This window comes from Corticium candelabrum, chromosome 15 (genome assembly GCF_963422355.1).
Source record: "Corticium candelabrum chromosome 15, ooCorCand1.1, whole genome shotgun sequence".
Taxonomy (NCBI): Eukaryota; Metazoa; Porifera; class Homoscleromorpha; order Homosclerophorida; family Plakinidae; genus Corticium; species Corticium candelabrum.
The window spans coordinates 2053212-2073211 of NC_085099.1; the positions used below are offsets into that span (position 1 = coordinate 2053212).

Sequence of the window (20000 nt, forward strand, 5' to 3'; positions counted from 1 at the left end):
TCAAGAGGCAGCAGTGTTGACTTGTGACTGGCTGAAGCAGCCATTGCATGCAGAGATGAATAATCTTGTTGGTTTTTATTTCATTCAACTTGGACTGTTGGAGACTATTTTTGCAGTAGTTATTGTCTTATCAGGTCGTCTTCATTTTCTATTTTCTTTTCTCTTGCAGCATGTGTACTGTGTGATGGAGGAATAATGATAATAATACATTCTTGTGTATGCAGGGTGGAGATACAGCTTTGATTGGATGTGCAAAGGTTGGAGCACAAGATATTGTTGATCTACTACTGAATGTCAAAGATATTAATGTGATGAAGAAGAGTGATGTGAGTTTGAGTATTGAGAGGTTGAGTTGATATTGTGGTGTCTGTTGTGCATGTATTAAACATATTTGTGAGTGTAATGCATTGATTTTGCTATTGTTTGTGTTTGTGTGTTGATCATTCTATTGAATGTCTCATTGTGTGTGTTGAATGGAAAGTCTGTTGCTTTAATATATTTTAACATAAACACTCTCTCACTATCTTATCAGTTTCTTGTTTACTCAGTATGGAGATACAGCCATCCATTATGCTGCAGCCTATAATCACGTGACCATTGTAGAGAGACTTTTGTGTTGTTCTGTTCCTGTTGATATCAATGGTAATGGTGGTTTGCTGTTCTCCTAAAACATGGAGCGAGTCCTCAACATGAGAGGTGATGCATTCAATATCCTTCAGTCAATAATATTACTAACGTGATGTCATTGTGGGATAGCAAGTATGGATCACCAATGGAGGTTGCCAAGCGATGGGGTCACAGTGATGTGGTTGAGATGATGGAAGAAGCCATAAGATGTAAGTGAAAGAAACAATTAATTTGTGTTTTTGTTTTTTCTTCTTTTGATTTAATGTGATGATTTTGGTGTGAGGTTAGATTGATATTGTTGAATGATTTGCTTGTTATCTTGTCTGTGGAGCTATTGTAGTGATGTGCTGCTTTTGATCTTCTCACTTCTTTTCCTCTCAACATTTGAGTTGAGGTGATGTGTCTGCTTGTTTTATTGTGTGTTTTGTGTCTGTGTGTGTGTGTCCATTTGTCAATTGAATCAGTTAATGAGTTAATAATATTTTACTGTTGTCTTCTTCTCTACATATCTGGGTGTTTATCTCTTTGCACACTCGTCTGTAAATTATTATCTGTTTGTCTTTTGTTAATTTCTATTTGTTTGTATGTCGTGTTTGTGTGTTTCCATTTTGAGTGACATTGTTTCTTCTCTTACAGTGAGATCTCATCCTTATGTGGAGGGTCACATGTTTGTCATGAAACATCAATATGAAGAGACAGTAATGTACCTTTTTCATGTTTAGTTGTCTGTTTGCCAAGTTGTGTTTGTGTTGCATAGATTGCTGAACTGCAGAGTGAAGTGGAGAAGATGAAAGAAGAATTAAGACAATCATCCCTGGTCCACGAAGTGAGGAGATTGCGAACCGAGATCCAAGAGAAAGAGAAGGAAATGAGATGGCTCATGTCTGCTCTTGCTACTGTTAGCAGAATGGCAAGCGAGAAAGTAGGACAAGCACACATAGAGCTTGCAGATGTGTAGGATATGATTGTTGATTTCAATTATTGTTGTTTTGACTTTGTACTGCATGAGCTAGTTGGAGTAGGAAGGAGATGGAATAATAATTATTGTCTGTTTTTCTTTGTCTTTGTGATTGAATGTTTGTTTTGTTGTGTTGCAGGTTGGTGAATGTCACACGACTTGTGGCGAGTGTCACATGTTGTCACAAGCGGCAGGTAATAACATAAAAAGAAAGATTGGGTATACCATAGACTGTAGATGCTTTAGTGAGTCTCCTGTAGGTTAAGTTGCTTAGGATATCTGCCGGTTTGTTTGTGTATTGAACGATCGTCTCCCTGCATTGTAATGTGGCTTTGTGATGTAGCAGGAACGGCAAATCAACTGACCCCGATGTTGGTAGTAAAGAAATTGTTGTATTGATAGGATACAGTGTGTAGTCTGATGTTATTTTCTACCATTAGGATATTCTAAATGACGTAAAATTAGAGTAGACTGCGTACCGATTAGCACTGGCAGCTCTTTGCAACTTAAGTATGTTAATACTAATATATTGTTACTATACTATCCTATAAGTAATATCATATATATTGTTAGTTTTATGTTTTAATGATAGGGTAGTTTTATTAAAATACATGTATGCGCTTGGTGTTATTTAATATTTTGTTTTACTTTTTGATAGTGCATTGTTACAACAAACCGATTGATTAATTAATATGGACATCTAAATAAAATTTTAAATTATTTAAACTTAATTTTCTGTTTTATACAATGTCGTAACAATCAGTACGTGTAGTGGTTGGCTGACAGACTATGAAATATATGAACGTGTGTATGTTTACAAATTTGTCAACTTGAATGTGTGTAACACTGTTTGTATCCTACGTTGACTATATGGCCATGTATTATACTCTATAGCTCCGCTGCCAGCTGTTCGTGTTAAGCCCAGTGGGACGTTGACACAAGCATCTTCTGCAGCCGTGCCTCAATTTGAGGGTGTTTACTAATTTTCAAGAGTAAAATTGTAAGGTTTGTAATTGTTTGAATGTGTCCACAGCACTTATTGACAAGTACGGTATAGAGGAAGTCACTAAGGTCATTAAAAGCAATGTGTCCGGCTCCTTCCTTGATATCGGACTCGGTCTTGGCTTAAAATGGGACCAAATAAGTCAACTGATCAATCATCAAGCCAATGGAAGCGCTAGGCTTCAAGCCATCATCTCTGAAGTAGAAAAATCTGATGGCAAGAGACAGACGCTCATCAGAGTTCTCTTGGTGTGCGCAGACTTGAATCTCTTGGGCGGTATTCGGGATGACTTGCCCTACTAAGCTGGTGATATGATTCACCCAACATAATGGTGTAGTTCGATGACAATGTTGTTGTGTGATTTGTAGGGTAGCTTGATATTGTGCTGTGTCAGTGAAGGTTTAGCTAACTTGGTTTCAAATTTCAAGTTTGTTTTCATGCATCTTTTTTGCTATATGTGCAAAGAATTTGGCAAAATTGATTTATAATTTAATTAATTAACCTGTGACTTGATCTTGTGTGTCCCATGCAATTGTTTGCGTCTCTTGCTCTAGAAATGATGCGTACAATACACAGTATCAAATTATTAATTAAACAGCTCACTTTTTAAAATTAATTAATTAACTAATTATTGCCTCCAACATGTGAAGGTTTATACGGGAACCCGGGAGGCGGACGGTTTCGATGACCTCTACTGGAATCTATATATATAAAGGAGAGGTGTCTGTCTGTCTGTCTGTCTGTCTGTCTGTGTGCCCGTACGTACGAGCGTCTCTCGAAGACGGCGAGTCCGATCTCGGCCGAATTTCGCCGAAACGCCAGCAACGTCTTCGAACAGACGACGTTCAGCGGGACTGTCGAAATGACGAGAGTCGGCATTCGTTATATACGGGGAACGGGTTATCCGGGTAAGTATTGCACGTGACTTGCACGTTCCGGGATTCACGTCGAAATTATAGATGCCAGGTTCGATACACCTGTTCTCCGCAACGGGACTGTCGAAATGACTTCAACGGGATCAATAATCCAATCAACGGGATTTTTTGAAACTGGACACGTGTCGAATAGATGCCAAGTTCGATACACCTGTTCCTCGCAACGGCAGCAACGTCCAAGTCGAAATGGTTTCACCCAATCGTTAATCCAAAAATCAGCGGGCTCTAGAAACGGCAATTGTACGGGATATAACTATGAATGAGAATTCTGTCTGGCTGCTACTATCTAAGGTATGTTTATAAGAATGTGCGCATGTCTTTGATCTTCGAAAGCGCCAAAGTCCCCATTCCGTAGTCTGCAGTCCGCAGTCCGCAGTCTGCAGTCTGCGTTTTACAGCAACCCTCGTTAGAACGCGCTAGTGAACAATGTTGTCCAGCAGGTTGTTTTCGACTACTTCACGTGGATTTTGGCATTCTACGACTTGGATAACGGCAACTACGCAGATGAGAATGTCCGTAAATTCAAAATTCGGTTACAATTATTTACCTAACGGCTGACTCTCGTATCGCAGCGAACACGTTCCTGGTACATCCAGGTTAGCATGTTACCAAATTGATGATTTTTCAGTTGCAGTGAGGCGAGATATGAAGCAAAATGTGTGGAAGGGTCCCCATTCCAGGACTCAGGTTGACGTCTCTAGTTCCAATATCGTCCAAGTGACTATACTACTCTACACGCTTACACAACAAGTTTGCTACCAGCTGATCTAGACACAATTCACTGAATTAGATAATTTTTTACACACACACTTTCTGTAACTTCTGATTTTATAAATATTTTATAATTCCTGACAACCTACATATCTAGCACTAGCTGTAATCATCAAAATTGCCCCGCCCCATATGTTACTCCTTCTTTTGCCACTGCCTTCTGTTGTTTTTTCTTTCTCTCCCTTCTCTGGTAGTGCCTCCTTTTCTTTGATTCAGGTTTTTCCTGATATTCGCTTTTTTTGATTCTTTTTGTGTCCATTTTCTTAGCTGTAACCATAGCATGCCTCCCGATATCTTCCCCACCCTCTCTACTCAAAACTCGTAAAACCCCCCCTTCCTCATCATTAAACCGAATTACAGCTAAATAGGAGGATAGCTCCAAAGTTGGAAGCCCAGAGAATTCCGACTTTGGAGCTATCCTCCATAAAATATTATTAAACCCCTCATTCACGTTTGATGTGCCGCCGTGTAGGCACTTATTCAAGAGGTCATCACTGCTGAGCTCCTCATATGCAGGCTTGATGATAGCCGCAATCGGTTCTGGGATGGCGTCATGGTGGCTGTAGGAGGAGGCATCCTTATTGTATTTACACCATGTGCCCTCGCCATCTGGGCAATAATGATGTTGCGGATTATTGTCCGTTGATGACCGATGGTAATATGTTGCCCAGATGGCTTTCTTCATCTGTTCTAAGCTCGCCTGGTTTTCTCTTATTGCTCTCCCATAGCACATCTGCAGTTCTTTCATTACAGCCAGAGTAAGTCTTCCTTTCCCATCCAGTCCCTTTCCATCAGCCAGCTGCTTTCCTTTGTTGTCAGATTTTATTTTTTCCAGGCGAGCATACATTCTTTTGGACACATGGTTTATGCACTCCAGCTTTTCTACCAAGAGGTCTGGGCCATATGGTGCGGAATCATTGATGCCTTTGATGGCCTTGCTGTCTCCATCTCCGAGGTATTCAACGTATCTTGCTTGCCGTATGGCCACAGACCTCTTGAACATGTCGATCATACTGGACACCTCCATCCCACCTGATGAACCGCTATAGTTCTTGTGGCATTCCGGCACATGTTTTGAGAGCCACTCATCATATTCTGCAGTGCCTTCTTTTTTCTGACACATGGTGCAGGCACGGCAGTACGAAGACTTGACGGATATGTCGACCACTTTCCCGGAAACAATTGAAATCAGCGTGCCTACACCATGGAAAGATGAGTAGCCTCTCTTCCGCCAGGTTCCATCACCAGACACCCCAATGTCAACCGTACCGTTTGAATTTGCTTCGTAGAGGTGCCTGGTGTCGTCCACGGCCTTTTTCATACTCTTCTCCGCTTCTTCTTTGGCACAACGCCGAAGTATGGTCACGTGACCAGAGTAGGACGATTCCGTTAGGGAACCTGGCATGTTCATTGTGCAACAGAAATGCTTGAGCGGTTCGAGTCCACAGCCAATCAGTCTCATAGCCAAAACCATGCGCCTATTGACGTCCATAGCACCGCGGTTGATCTTCTTGCTCGTGTAGCTCTGCTCTTTGTGTTTACACTTTCGACACGTCACCACGAGCTTGGACGCCAATCCCATTCGCTGGTCTTCGTCTTCGGACAATGTAACCTGTCCATGGCACTTGTTGCAAACGACTGTTGCCGCCAGAAACTCTGCTAGCACGTTCATGTCGACGAGGCGGTATCCCTCGAGGCCGGAGTGCGATGACGACGCCGTCTCGTATGACGCGTCAGCCAGCTTCGCCGCTGAACGCGATAACTGCACTGCCGGCTTCTTGGGCTTGCTGTATTGATTTCCACGAAACCGACGTTTACGTTGGAACGACATGATAAGTAAAAGAGAATATGGAACGAAGATAGAAAGCGATGAATGAGCCGATACACCCGGATGATCTGACGGGATCTCATAGTCATATATATATATGCATATAAACATTCCATGACGTCACGAAAGCCCGGATATGCTACGTATCTGCTTGTTTTCTGCCGCCTCCAAATTCGAATTCATGTAGTCACTTGACTTTGCAACATGCCTTGCGGTTACAGGTAGCCGCACGCAAGAATTGTTTTGGACACTTTACTAACGAGATACGACGCTGATATTTTGGTCTGTGCAAGGTACTAAGCTATAGTTTGCAAATGTAAAATAATCTAAAATAGCGATTTTTGCGACTTGCGCTACATAGTTCCACCTAGGGTTGTTGCTGCGACTTCAAGGAAGTCACTCAACTTCTACTCTCAGCCGACGGCGACGTCAACCTTCATGAATATGAAGGAAACTTGATGGTGGATGTCGCCAGTAGCAACGCAGTGAAGCAGCTCGTGTCTCAACGACTGTCACTCTACTAAACATACTTACACTGCCAACATGGACCACAAGGCATTTGTATAGGAAACATGGATTGATGTCACTCAAGCAAGTATCACTACACGTACCATCATCGTTTATGCCATCACTTTAGTGTAGATATTTGATTGAAGTCTTGAGTGTGGCGACATAGGAATGCACTGTACAGTATGTAGGTCTTTTACTGTCTAGCTGTGATAGACTGTATGTGCATACTTGTGGTCTTGTATTAGAGCGCAGACTTCACTAAAGATTAAAATTCAATTTTAGTAAATAAAGATTTAAGTGTAGTGTGTGTGTGTGTGTGTGTGTGTGTGTGTGTGTGTGTGTGTGTGTGTGTGTGTGTGTGTGTGTGTGTGTTCTGTTTCTCCAGCAATTCAAGAACCAGTCTTTACAGAAACAGCTGGACCAGATGACTCACCATAAAGTTTCTGTATTAGCTAGTCATATTTCCATATTAATGTGAAATGAGTAAAGACGAGTGCTGCTTGTGGAGCAGACACTTTGCTTGTTATTAGTTTGTCTACCTTGTGGTAACAGTTAGACTGTCACATTACTGTACTTTGTATACGTATTAAGGGGCATTGTTTTGGTTGAATTAATTGTTTACGTTTCAAGTTTGAAATTAATTTTTGTATTTTGTATTCTAATAACAATAATAATATATTTTTGAATTCTATTTTTACAGGTACAGTAGCTTCATGCTGATATAGGTAGACAAGTTGCACTGCCAACATAATACTAGAAAGGTTATTTGTTTATCTAGTACGTCGAGAGAATTATTGCACGTGATCAAATATTAAGTCACGTGAGTCAATAGTTGAGCATGCGTAGAATGTACAAGAATCAAGGGACTGTTTTCTTCGTTGTAGACTGTCAGTGACTGAGTCAGTGCACAGGAAAGGTTGGCGGTGATGTCGTCACTGTCCGGTGAGTGATGCTGTTCGTTTGATCTCGTTGGCGCTAAATTTATCAGTTGCCTCTCTTACGTTTGTGAGTTGTTTTGTGTGGTGGAGTGTTATTGTTTGTTTGTTGTGTAGAAATGGAAAAAGAATTGTGGGAAGCGGTGAAGAGAGGTGACATCCAGTCGGTAACGCGTCTTTTGGATAGCAAAGTTGATATCAATAAACGTTATGGTGGGTTTGGGGTATGTGTTGTGAGTTCTAATGTGTGTATTGGATGTTGAAATGAACTGCACGTCGTTTGATCTCAAAATAGGACACTCTTCTGATACAAGCATGTTGGAATAAACAGAAGGAGATGGTTGTGTTGCTGTTCTCTAAATCAGTAGATGTTAATGTGACTAACATGGTGAGTTGATTGAGTGTGTGAAAGTGTGATGTGTTGTTGATAAGATGATAGATATCAACTAGATGTAACAATCTAATCCAACAATCAACGTTTTGGTTTGTTCTTGCTGGTCAAGAGGCAGCAGTGTTGACTTGTGACTGGCTGAAGCAGCCATTGCATGCAGAGATGAATAATCTTGTTGGTTTTTATTTGATTCAAGTTGGACTGTTGGAGACTATTTTTGCAGTAGTTATTGTCTTATGAGGTCGTCTTCATTTTGTATTTTCTTTTGTCTTGCAGCATGTGTACAGTGTGATGGAGGAATAATGATAATAATACATTCTTGTGTATGCAGGGTGGATTTACAGCTTTGATTGTATCTGCAATGTTTGGATCAGAAGAGATCACTGATCTACTACTGAATGTCAAAGATATTAATGTGATGAAGGGAGATGGTGTGAGTTTGAGTATTGAGAGGTTGAGTTGATATTGTGGTGTCTGTTGTGCATGTATTAAACATATTTGTGAGTGTAATGCATTGATTTTGCTATTGTTTGTGTTTGTGTGTTGATCATTCTATTGAATGTCTCATTGTGTGTGTTGAATGGAATGTCTGTTGCTTTAATATATTTTAACATAAACACTCTCTCACTATCTTATCAGTTTCTTGTTTACTCAGTCAGGAAGGACAGCCATACATTATGCTGCAAAGTATAATCACGTGAACATTATAGAGAGACTTTTGTGGTGTTCTGTTTCTGTTGATATCAATGATAATGATGGTCGTACACCACTGTGGTGGGCTGCCCGTGATGGTCATGTGTGTTGTGTTGATGTTCTCTTAAAACATGGAGCGAGTCCCCAACATGAGAGGTGATGCATTCAATATCCTTCAGTCAATAATATTACTAACGTGATGTCATTGTGAGATAGTGAGAGGGGATCACCACTGGAGATTGCCAAGCGCCGTGGTCGCAGTAATGTGGTTGAGATGATGGAAGAAGCCATAAGATGTAAGTGAAAGAAACAATTAATTTGTGTTTTTGTTTTTTCTTCTTTTAATTTAATGTGATGATTTTGGTGTGAGGTTAGATTGATATTGTTGAATGATTTGCTTGTTATCTTGTCTGTCGAGGTATTGTAGTGATGTGCTGCTTTTGATCTTCTCACTTCTTTTCCTCTCAACATTTGGGTTGAGGTGATGTGTCTGCTTGTTTTATTGTGTGTGTGTCCATTTGTCAATAGAATCAGTTAATGAGTTAATAATATTTTACTGTCGTCTTCTTCTCTACATATCTGGGTGTTTATCTCTTTGCACACTCGTCTGTAAATTATTGTCTGTTTGTCTTTTGTTAATTTCTATTTGTTTGTATGTCGTGTTTGTGTGTTTCCATTTTGAGTGACATTGTTTCTTCTCTCACAGTGAGATCTCATCCTTATGTGGAGGGTCACATGTTTGTCATGAAACATCAATATGAAGAGACAGTAATGTGACTTTTTCATCTCTAGTTGTCTGTTTGCCAAGTTGTATTTGTGTTGCATAGATTTCTGGACTGCAGAGTGAAGTGGAGAAGATGAAAGAAGAATTAAGACAATCATCCCTGGTCCATGAAGGCACAATGTTGATAAATAAGATCCAAGAGAAAGAGGAGGAAATGAGATATCTCGTGTCTGCTCTTGCTAGCAGAATGGCAAGCGAGAAAGTAGGACAAGCACACACAGAACTTGCAGATGTGTAGGATATGATTGTTGATTTGAATTATTGTTGTTTTGACTTTGTACTGCATGAGCTCGTTGGAGTAGGAAGGAGATGGAATAATAATTATTGTCTGTTTTTCTTTGTCTTTGTGATTGAATGTTTGTTTTGTTGTGTTGCAGGTTGGTGAATGTTACACGACTTGTGCCGAGTGTCACATGTCGTCACAAGCGGCAGGTAATAACATAAAAAGAAAGATTGGGTATATCATAGACTGTAGATGCTTTAGTGAGTGTCCGGTAGGTTAAGTTGCTTACGATATCTGCCGGTTTGTTTGTGTATTGAACGATCGTCTCCCTGCATGGTAATGTGACTTTGTGATGTCGCAGGAACGGCAAATCAACTGACCCCGATGTTGGTAGCAAACAGCAGATGTACGGAGCGAGAGATGGTGGCTGTAGCTGATAAAGTCCGTCCTTATTGGCAGAAATTTGTTTCATTTCTCTCTCCATCTTTGTTTGCAGTGGATGAGATAAGAGTTATAGAACTTGAAACTGCAGACTTATTTATTCAAAGCAGAAGAGCATTGGACAAGTGGGCCAATCACTTTGCTGCTCAAGCCAATCGTCGGTTAATAATACAGACATTGTGTGACATTGGACGAAGCAGTCAAGCAGTAGATGTTTTTGGTCGTGAGTTGGTGGAGAATGTGTGTCGACCCAAATGATTGTGTTTGTGAATTGTTGTGGACGTGATGTGTTAGTCTTTGCAGAGAACATGATCTTGTGTTTGTAATGCTTGATGCATTTTGCTATGTATTTTAGTGTTTAGTGCTTTTTCTACATTGCAATTGCAGGTTAGGCACAATAAAATATAAAATAAACTACATAGTTTTAAAGTATTATATCACATCCGGGACATCGTAAACCCAGGAGTGATGTTGGTTATCCGGGATGTGCACGTAATGAGTTGTAAATTTGAAAATGTTTGTTACTGCTCGATAGTTGACGACGAGCGAAGTCATGGAGAAGCTAGAATGAGTAGGAGAGATCGTTTCACGCCGTCGTCTTGTAGCGGGGCCCCACTGAGCAACGACTCAGACCGACCGCGTCACAGGCAGCGACGCTCGAGCGACAGAAGCGACGTTTCGGGGCTCGGGGTGACAATACGAGAACTAAAGTCGGAACTGATGAAGAAAAGTCAACTGAACGAGCAACTGCAAGCAGACTACGACGAAACTCTTCAAAGATTAGCCGAAGCCGAGCTGACAATCGACCAACTGAGATTCGGAGTGCAGAAACGAGTGAGAAAGACAGTCTACTACACGCTGAAAGAGAAGAGTCAACGCAGAGAGTCAAGAGAAGGAGAGAGACGGAGTGAGGGTCCGGTTGCCATGGCAACGAGAGAGTCGGCCAACCAAACTACTGTAAAAACAATGTAGTAGGTAGGACCTACTGGATCAGATTCAGGAGGGGTGAAGGGGGGAAAGGGATGAAGGGGGGACAGGGATGAGTGTGGATGTTGTTGCGGATTTGCAGAGGATAGGAGACGAGGTGAAGAAGATAGAGCAACAGATGGTGAATGTGAAGGAAAGTCAGGAGAAGCTTTATGAAATGAGAGGGTGAGGATGGATGTTTATGTTTGTGGTGGAGACTCAACGATGAGAGTTATGTGTGTGTGAGTGTGTTTGTGTGTGATCAGGGTTCTCCCCAGGGCGTTTGAGTTTAGCGCTGCGCAATGCTTGAATTTCTACTTCACTCTCAGAGATCACTGACTTGAGATTGTCTACTAGCAGATACGCTCCAGATACCGGATAGCAAGTGCATGTGAAGGAAACGTAATCTTAATAATGTTATTTGCATGTTTAGAACCTACCTACTAAGTAGGCGGCTTGAAGAAAGCTAATACTGAATTAGCCTTGAAGCCAGACTGCTTTTGCATGTGAGTGGGTGGGAGGGCGGAGAGAAAAAGGGATCTTGGAACTTTGTCCATGAAACCTAGTTCGGAATTGCAACCGTGCCAATCAAAACCCATGCCTTGAGAAAGGCGGCCAATTGGTGGCGAGAATGCTAATAGCAACGCTGCAGGATGACTTTAATGCGTCTGCAGGTGCAACAGTTTAGCCTCGTTTCCACACTCACATGAGCCTGGTAGTGTCCAGTTCCCGTATGACACTTTCACGGGAGGCTGAAAGTGTCATACGGGAACCTTCTGAGCAAAGCCATTGCAGCTGTTTCATCCAGTGTTTGTAGAATTTGAAGCCACTACAGATGCTTCTCTTCGCCTCCTTGTGTACGGCTTTGGAAAGTCGCTCATTTTTCATGTTCTCCCGCAATCGTCTGTGCTCGACTAGCAGCCAATGGCTTGCGGCAATATCCATTGGATTCTGTGGTGCTTGCATGTGGTAACTCAGTTGAAGTCGCTGATGAGAAATGAAGTTGCTCTTATTAAAATAATATTATGGGTAGACCTCCCCTGTACAACAATGACCAAGTATACTCTAAAACGACATGAAACGTCAGAGTGCCATAACGCAGCTAGAATGCTGGAAGCTAGTCTGTGCATGTCTAGACAAGATGGAGGGATACGGGAAGCGTTTGCAGCACTAATGGTTACTGAAAGCTGACAGCCTGTAAACAACTAGTATAGACGATTTTCAGCGGCAAGTCTAATATATTGACAATAGATTAGTATTGCAATTGAGACTTTGTCGTGACATCATTGGATGGGCGTGGTCTTAGGGGAGGGGCTAGCGGTATGCTTTCCTGAAATCCTGGGGAGAACCCTGGCTGATGTTTATGTAGAGTTGACCATTCTTGGCGAATAGGTAGGGATTATGTCTCAATCTTATTGTCTGTGTGTGTGTGTGTGTGTGTGTGTGTGTGTGTGTGTGTGTGTGTGTGTGTGTGTGTGTGTGTCCATGTGTGTGTGTGTGTGTGTGTGTGTGTGTGTGTGTGTGTGTGTATGTGTGTGTGTTCATGTGTCTGTCTGTCTGTCTATATGTTTGTCTTCTTGTTTGTTTATACTTATTTGTTTGTATGTTTCTTCATTTGTCTACATGTTTATTGTCTGTCTGTGTGTAGGTTTGTTTGTGTACCTATTTGGGTACATACTTTGTTTATCTATCATTATTTGTGTGTCTATCTGTCTGTTTGTCTATCTACTCGTTATTTGTTTAGCTGTTGTTTGTTTTTGTTTGTCCATTGTGTTTTATTTATTTATTTATTTTTATATTTGTTTGTCTATTTATTTTGTATCTGTTTGTCTTATTTTTGTTTGTTTACCTATTTACTTATTTTAATTTTTAATTTATTTAGTTTGTTTTTTATTATTAGTTAGATCATTTAAAGGTGATGTTAGGAGAAACTCAAGAAGCCATTCGACAACAAGAATCACAGACACCAGAGCCAGTAGCAATAGAGGAAGCAACACAACATGTGGAGATATCCTTACCACAGCAGATAACATTGCAAGATGTGATGGACAGGTGGGGATGATTGATGGTTGATGGACAGACAGACAGACAGACAGACAGACAGAAGGACAGATGGATGGACGGACGCGCGTGCACACACACACACAGATATTGTAGTGTTTTGATGGAAGACACAGTCTGTGCGTGTGTGGACACGTCATGTCCAGTTTTTGTTGCGAGGTCTAAAGACATTTCTGTGTATTGCAAACACACACAGACAGACAATTTGAGCTTTACATATACTAGATTTATTAATTTATTTATTTGTTTGTTTGTTTGTAAATTAATTAATTAATAAATTTATTTATTATTTATTTAATTAATTAATTAATTAAATTATTTATTTATTTGTTAATTTATTTATTTATTTATTTATTATGTTTGCAGGCAGTCGAACAGCTACATAGTGACATATCACACAGACGTGAAGGAACACAAACAGCAACACGTGATGTAGCTCATCGTGATGGTTCCGTTGAATCTCATCTCAGCAGCAGTGACACATCAACATCATCCCATCATTCATCTATCCGCCCGTCTCACCCAACGGAAGCTGCAATACAAACACAACCGACACTCTCACGTGAATATCTCTCACAAAGCGACGGTTTCCTCGTAACTAACGAGACACAAACCGACAATCAGAGAAGGTCGCCAATGGTCAGTCGTCTAAGGCAACCACAAGTCTATAGACATTCCACCAAGTTGCTTTACACGAGTGGGTGTGTTTGTCTGAGTTTGATCTTGACTAACCAATCAGAGCAGTCGGATGTAGTGTCTTGTTCTCGTACTCACATACAGAGTGAAGAACCTCACAGTCGGAGTCAATCGAGTGACGAACGTCATTGACGACGTTTACCAAACAGACACACCCACATGTAGGATTCTCAATCGGATCAATACGATGCAAACATGTCACCTTTAGTGCCTCATCCACACGACACACAACCAACAAGCCAAAGTCACACGAAATCTCAAACCGAGACGGAACGACAAACTGTTGGTGTTCAGTATCATCGTATGTGCCACAGCCGTCGCGTATCCCACGGTTCTCGTCGCATTGGAAGAAGCTGTCCAATCGTCCTGGACTTAGTGATTTGTTTGATAGAGACAGTGGCTTTGTTGGGTCGTCTGTGCAGCCGAAAGACGAGCAACAACGTGCAACGACATCCACGACTCACTTGAGTGTGTCTACTCAAGCGAAGAATGTGGAGGAAGAGAGCGATCCGGTAAGTGAGACGGAAATGGTGCAGCCACGTGTGACTGGTACAACATGTTTGTTGTACGAGTACAACAAATACTCGAATACGTACAACAGCCACCAGGTTTTAGACGTTTCGTGTTGGTTTTTGTGTTTTCTGTGTAAGTTTGTTTGTTTGTTTGTTTGTTTGTAGTGTCTATGCCTTCACAGTTTCTGGGTCAGTATTTTGGGTATGCGTGTGGGAGATCGTGATGGTGGTGAACAGAGAGAAACAGCCACAGCCAGTTGTACATGCAGACAGATCCATTGATGAGGTAGTTGTGTGTGTGTGTGTGTGTGTGTGTGTGTGTGTGTGTGTGTGTGTGTGTGTGTGTGTGTGTGTGTGTGTGTGTGTGTGTGTGTGCGCGCAGTGTGCAAAATAATCTTTGACTGTCCACCGGACATCATGTCCTGTTGATTTAGATTTGCTGGACATTAGAAATGTCTGGTCGGACATTTCAATCCTGGCAAATACTACTTATCACTTACAATTAATCACACACACACACACACACACACACACACACACACACACACACACACACACACACACACACACACACACACACACACACACACACACACACACACACACACACACACACACACACACACATTAGTCTGTTAAAGTTAAGTATGTGTGTATATATATATATATATATATATATATCTTGCCGGGTCCAATGGACACTTGCTTGGGAGTAAAGACCTTGCAATACATTCTTGACGAGTGAAGCAATGACACGTGCAAGCGAACGTGTACACACACTGATCCCACCACACATTTTTTTCAACATCTGAGTCCACCATACTAGATATGCAAGCACAAGGAAGAAAGTGATTCGGATGGAGGCATACGTTTCCCCATTCAGATCTAGTTACTGTAGTGGATCAACTCATGACAATTATCATGGGTAGCCACAGTAATTCGAGGTTGGTACACGTGTCCATGTATTTGTGTTGCCAAACCAAATCTCTTGGGATACTCTGCACGAACAGGTCGACAAAAGACACTTGCCACTGCAGCTAGCTTGAGAATGCCTGACTAAGTGCCAGGTTTCATGGCTCTAGATGAGACTTTGATGTTGCATACTAGTACAGGCATTATATGGTTTGACCTTAAACAAATTGCAATACAAACTCTCTCAACTGTTTCCTACATAGAAAAGTGTGCTCTATAACATACTAAAAGTCTTAGTGAATTCTTTGAGGGGAAGTGAGCGTATCATCTCTGGTAGCGTTCAAATCACGTGACCTCCAAAACTCTCTATGTCTAGCTTACAGTTCTTCTGAAACACAGATATCGCATTGGATACTGTAGAAACACTATAGTGAAGAACAAATACCTCACTGGAGACTTGTTCAAGGCTTCTCCATCGGCGATTAGACTAGAACGTGATCGAAAACGCCGTCGTTTCCGGATTATCGTCGTGTTCTCATGTAGAAACCACTCTGGAAAGGTTACGATTATCTCTCTGAAACAGTCTACCCTTTTGACTTCTCCGTTACTCACTCCTTCAGACCATGATCGACATCACGAGTAGTAGCCAGAGTCGAAGTTCCCGTATACCCGGGAATTTTAGATTTGTCAACGTGGCAATGGACGTGTTAGAGGTGTCTGAAGATTGTATCATCTGCAAACAACCTTTAGAAGGGACATCACCAACTGCTACCCTGGGAGAAAAGGGAAGTGCAAGTATCAACAAGGCAAGTGATTCCAGGAATGACACTATCCACTCTCTAGCTGGGCAACAAGTACACCAAGATGCCGTCGAAAATACTGCAATCCTCAACAAATAGCCAGAATTGCTAAACTAGGCAAGCAAAAATATGGTACAGCTGTAGACACTGCAAGGCATCAACTTAGGTCAGCAGAAAAGCAGTTTAACTTCAGCACGAATTGTTTCTTCTGTGGCACACCAGCGAAGTTGGGTAGAAACAGAAGAAATTCTAATGTTTTCCCTGCGCAAACAGTCGAATTGAGGGACACAATTCTAGCAATGTGTCATGAAAGAGGTGATACCTGGGCAGATGCTGTACAAGCAAGACTTTTGCATATTCATGATCTTCATGCTGCAGATGCAGTGTACCACGGAGGGTGTAGTGTAAATTTTCGCAGGAAGAAACAGATACCAGCAATTTATCAGCAAGAAATGAGCAGCTCAAAAAGGGCAAAATTAGGTCGCCCAAAAGACAAAGAAAGAACAGATGCATTTCTGGAGGTTGTTAGTTTTCTTGAAGAAAATGATGACGAACAGATCACGATCCATAATCTAATTGGCCGTATGGAAGATAATCTGGCTGACTCAGAACATGGTGCATACAGCTACCCACACATGCAGCAGAAACTCCAGGAATACTTTGGAGATACTATCATTGAAACTGAGATCAATGGTAAGCCCAACGTCGTTACCTTTAGAAACAAGGCCAGAGCGGTGCTCCATGACTTCTACAATCAACAGAAAGCTGATCTTGACACAGAAATAATGAAGATAGTAGAAACTGCTGCTAAACTGATTAGGGACGACATCAAGGCAGTGGAAACATCTCACAAAATCTATCCAACTTGTAATGAATTAGGTTCTGTTAAATGCATCAACTTCCAAAGATATAACCAAGGCTATACCAGCTCGTGACGGGAAAGATACCCACAAAATTCTCAAGTATCTTCGAGATATGAACCCCTTCACTTCCGATACCAGTCTAAGAAGCATCTCCACAGGAGTACATGCACACAGCACCGTCAATGTTGACAAAGCAAGAGATGTTGGAAATGCAATTCTGATTAGCATGGAGGGGAAGACTGCTGCAGAATATAATTTCAAGAAGAAAGACCAGGTCATCACTATAGACACGAAGAATGCAGTCAAGGTTGATGGCATTGCAGTGCAGATTGACCCACAACTTCTTTTCCAGAAACTCACGATAATTGCTGCAAAGGCAACTGAAAATTTTGAAGATGTCTTCAGGTATGAGCTATGCAGTTATCCACCAGCCCTCTTTGACTCATCACTACTTCTTCGGGAGCCACAAAAGCCAGTGCTAGCAAATGCCATCTGGAATCTATTGGCACCAGACATTTCTGAGATAACTGGAGAAGTTCAGTATGTGCTGGATGGCGGTGCACTCATTCACCGCATTCCATGGACGCGAGGGGCAACATATCAAGAGACATGCTCAGTGTACACAAGGTATGTCTCAAAAAAGTATGGAGAAGCAGTTGTCGTGTTTGATGGTTACAGTGGAAAATCCACGAAAGACACAACGCATGAAAGGCGAACAAAAGGGCATGCTGGAGTAACTGTAGCAGTTACCAGCAATATGCAGCTTACAATGTCGAAGGCTAAGTTTTTGGCCAACAAGACCAACAAGCAGCAGTTCATCAAAATGCTCGGAGATCAACTAGAGATGAACAACTGCAAAGTGCATCATGCTCCAGGGGATGCTGATTTGCTAATTGTACAAAAATCAGTGGAGTCTGCCACAATGTTGACCACTATTCTGGTTGGTGATGACACAGACCTTATCCTGTTGTGCTATCACTCAAGCTTGCACTCTCACAGAGTGTTTTTCCGACCAGAGCCAAAGAAGAGCACAAAGAAACTGCGCGTGTGGAACATCCAGGTTGTCAAGGAACAGCTAGGCCCTGAAATATGCACTCACATGCTCTTCTGCATGCCATCCTTGGATGTGATACAACCTCCCACCTGTATGGCATTGGAAAAGAAACTTCCCTTAAGAAGTTCAAATCAAGTACACACTTTCGAGAGCAAGCTAAGGTGTTCGATGCAGAGTCAGCTTTCCCTGAAGATGTTGTTGTTGCAGGAGAGCAAGCATTGGTTTGTTTGTACAATGGAAAACCTGCAGAAAGACTTGATTCGCTGCGTTATACGCGTTTCTGCGAGAAGGTGGCTACTAAAACATCTCATATACAACCACAGACTCTGCCACCTACTTCAGCTGCAGCAAAGTACCACAGTCTCCGTGTATACTTTCAGATACAACAATGGAATGGTTCTGGTGTTGTACTTACGCAAGTAGAATGGGGATGGAGAGAGAGTGAAGAAGGACAAAAGCCAGTCCAGACTGACTTGCCTCCAGGTTCTGATGAGCTCCTACGTATGATAAGGTGTAATTGTCAGACTGATTGCAGTACATTAAGGTGTACATGCAAGAAGCACAATGTGAAATGCTCCCCTGCCTGTGGCAACTGCAGAGAATCTGACTGTATAAACTCAGACTGGCTGACATATGAAGAAGGTGTTGATGTTGATGATCATAATGATGATGATGAAGAAGAAGACAATAACAATGATTGAATGCATAATAATTATTGACTATAGTAACTATTACATCTCATGAATCTTCTATCTACTTATTATACTATAGCCTTTACAATTAAGTAGTTGAAAAAACACAGAAAGTTTAATCTAATTTACAATCCTACTAAAACATTGGTATATATACAATAAAAGATGGTGTAGAATCGGCAACGAATATGGTAGCAGATGACCACTTTTTTGACACTTCCCCTGCAGATATTCCTTAAGACTTTTAGTATGTTATAGAGGACGCTTTTCTGTATACAAAACACTTGAAAAAGTTTGTATTGCAATTAGTTTAAGGTTGACTCAAAATTTGTCACAAAATGCTTGTACTATACCTTTGATAAAGAGTCATATGCACGCAATTAGTACAACCCACTTGACAAATTACTAAAAAGTCTGACTAACCATTGACAGACTTTCATTCCTCTGACAGCTAGACTACGCTCTGGCTACAAACACATTTGCTTAAAATTGTGCATTTCATTTAGTTCTTCAATTGTCGTACCTAATGAGTTTTGGAAACATCATCTTCGTCTGCATATGTGCCATATTTCTAGACGTGGAAACTGCAATCGTTTCAAGAACATGCAATACGCTATGCTAGTGGCAGTGTAGCTGTGGTCTACCATGGTATGGAGGTCAGTGACTTCCTGCTATGCTATCAACCTACTCATCTTCAGGTTCTTAAAGCCCCTACAGAAAACATTACATGCAAATATCTCTGAGTTTCCTATCCTGTCGCATTCACCATGTACTCTACACGTATCTCTACTGCCCGTGGCTGTCCGCTGCATTTTTGTTGCGTCGCAACCCTCAGAGCCTTGGCGTGTGTACATGGGTTGCCACATTTGGGACAAAATGTTCGGTGAAATGACGAGTGGCCAGACAAATGCTTTGTTTGGTCGGTAAATGTTCGATGTCTGGTTGTTATTTTGCACACTGTGTGTGTGTGTGTGTGTGTGTGTGTCTGTCTGTCTGTCTGTCTGTTTGTTTGTCTGTCAATACATATATTTACGTATTGCAACTACTTGTACTGGCTAAATATTGTCCAGCAACCTAAGGCAGTGTTTGTCTGGCTTAGTTTGTCCAAACAGTGTTTCCGCTGGCTGATCGCCGAATTGCCAAATGCTACAAACAGATGTCACTGGCGATAAAATGGTAATGCCTTCTCACCAATTGGGTTGTAGCTGTTACAGTGTACCGTTTACGCCTTTCTCTAGATCAGATCTCTCTTTGTGTACTGTATGGCTTCCGTAATTAGCGTTGAACTACAGAAATGAGATGCAGAAGTACAGTGGAAGCAGACAGATGGTAGAAACCATGAGAA

General features: G+C 41.5%; 5 protein-coding genes across 8 annotated transcripts in view; 4 read left to right on the plus strand and 1 right to left on the minus strand.

Moving 5' to 3' along the window:
• Positions 1 to 594, plus strand: part of LOC134190849 (myotrophin-like) — a 1098-nt gene extending 504 nt beyond the window's left edge. Inside the window, exons 4-5 of the mRNA XM_062659381.1 lie at positions 225 to 346; positions 549 to 594. Of these exons, the coding sequence (XP_062515365.1) occupies positions 225 to 346; positions 549 to 594 (168 nt within the window). The remainder of the gene's footprint in view (positions 1 to 224; positions 347 to 548) is intronic.
• A 60-nt stretch (positions 595 to 654) lies between these two features.
• Positions 655 to 3096, plus strand: LOC134191044 (uncharacterized). The gene is made up of 7 exons (XM_062659601.1): positions 655 to 696; positions 757 to 836; positions 1264 to 1325; positions 1385 to 1549; positions 1725 to 1779; positions 2480 to 2557; positions 2619 to 3096. The coding sequence occupies exons 2-7, from the start codon at positions 773 to 775 to the stop codon at positions 2888 to 2890; spliced, it is 696 nt and encodes a 231-aa protein (XP_062515585.1). The 5' UTR covers positions 655 to 696; positions 757 to 772; the 3' UTR covers positions 2891 to 3096.
• A 453-nt stretch (positions 3097 to 3549) lies between these two features.
• On the plus strand, positions 3550 to 10523 carry LOC134190898 (ankyrin-3-like). 2 transcript variants are annotated; one of them, XM_062659435.1, is made up of 12 exons: positions 3550 to 3814; positions 7333 to 7452; positions 7517 to 7574; positions 7685 to 7791; positions 7863 to 7955; positions 8290 to 8391; positions 8614 to 8807; positions 8868 to 8947; positions 9358 to 9419; positions 9479 to 9637; positions 9813 to 9867; positions 10020 to 10523. In XM_062659435.1, exons 3-12 carry the CDS (start codon positions 7559 to 7561, stop codon positions 10355 to 10357), a joined length of 1206 nt encoding a protein of 401 aa, XP_062515419.1. In that variant the 5' UTR covers positions 3550 to 3814; positions 7333 to 7452; positions 7517 to 7558; the 3' UTR covers positions 10358 to 10523. The 2 variants fall into 2 exon arrangements, with proteins under 2 accessions (XP_062515419.1, XP_062515420.1); XM_062659436.1 differs by lacking the exons at positions 3550 to 3814; positions 7333 to 7452 and having other exon boundaries at positions 7480 to 7574.
• Positions 4301 to 6166, minus strand: LOC134191499 (uncharacterized). Its single transcript, XM_062660122.1, has one exon. It carries the CDS (start codon positions 6123 to 6125, stop codon positions 4407 to 4409), a length of 1719 nt encoding a protein of 572 aa, XP_062516106.1. The 5' UTR covers positions 6126 to 6166; the 3' UTR covers positions 4301 to 4406.
• Positions 10524 to 10586: 63 nt separating the features above from the next.
• LOC134190953 (uncharacterized) overlaps positions 10587 to 20000 on the plus strand; it is a 13119-nt gene continuing 3705 nt past the window's right edge. Inside the window, exons 1-6 of one of the 3 annotated variants that reach the window (XR_009971695.1) lie at positions 11132 to 11251; positions 12966 to 13117; positions 13493 to 14430; positions 14500 to 14620; positions 19755 to 19831; positions 19894 to 20000. The exon at positions 19894 to 20000 is cut by the window's right edge and continues 34 nt beyond it. Coding sequence is in view for 1 of the 3 variants with exons in the window: in XM_062659507.1 (XP_062515491.1) it covers positions 11139 to 11251; positions 12970 to 13117; positions 13493 to 13954 (723 nt within the window). In the remaining 2 variants the exon portion in view is untranslated. Of the gene's footprint in view, positions 11252 to 12965; positions 13118 to 13492; positions 14431 to 14499; positions 14621 to 19754; positions 19832 to 19893 lie in introns of all 3 variants that reach the window. The other 2 variants (XM_062659507.1, XR_009971696.1) reach the window with 2 other exon arrangements.

Excerpts from the sequence above, each read along its gene's own strand:
- LOC134191044 (XM_062659601.1), top strand. The coding sequence starts at position 773 with ATGGAGGTTGCCAAGCGATGGGGTCACAGTGATGTGGTTGAGATGATG. Across the intron at positions 1,326-1,384 it reads AACATCAATATGAAGAGACA|ATTGCTGAACTGCAGAGTGA; the intron begins GTAATGTACCTT and ends TGTGTTGCATAG. Across the intron at positions 2,558-2,618 it reads AGCCGTGCCTCAATTTGAGG|CACTTATTGACAAGTACGGT; the intron begins GTGTTTACTAAT and ends ATGTGTCCACAG.
- LOC134191499 (XM_062660122.1), bottom strand. The coding sequence starts at position 6,125 with ATGTCGTTCCAACGTAAACGTCGGTTTCGTGGAAATCAATACAGCAAG.
- LOC134190898 (XM_062659435.1), top strand. Across the intron at positions 8,392-8,613 it reads ATGTGATGAAGGGAGATGGT|TCAGGAAGGACAGCCATACA; the intron begins GTGAGTTTGAGT and ends TTGTTTACTCAG. Across the intron at positions 9,638-9,812 it reads GCAGAATGGCAAGCGAGAAA|GTTGGTGAATGTTACACGAC; the intron begins GTAGGACAAGCA and ends GTTGTGTTGCAG.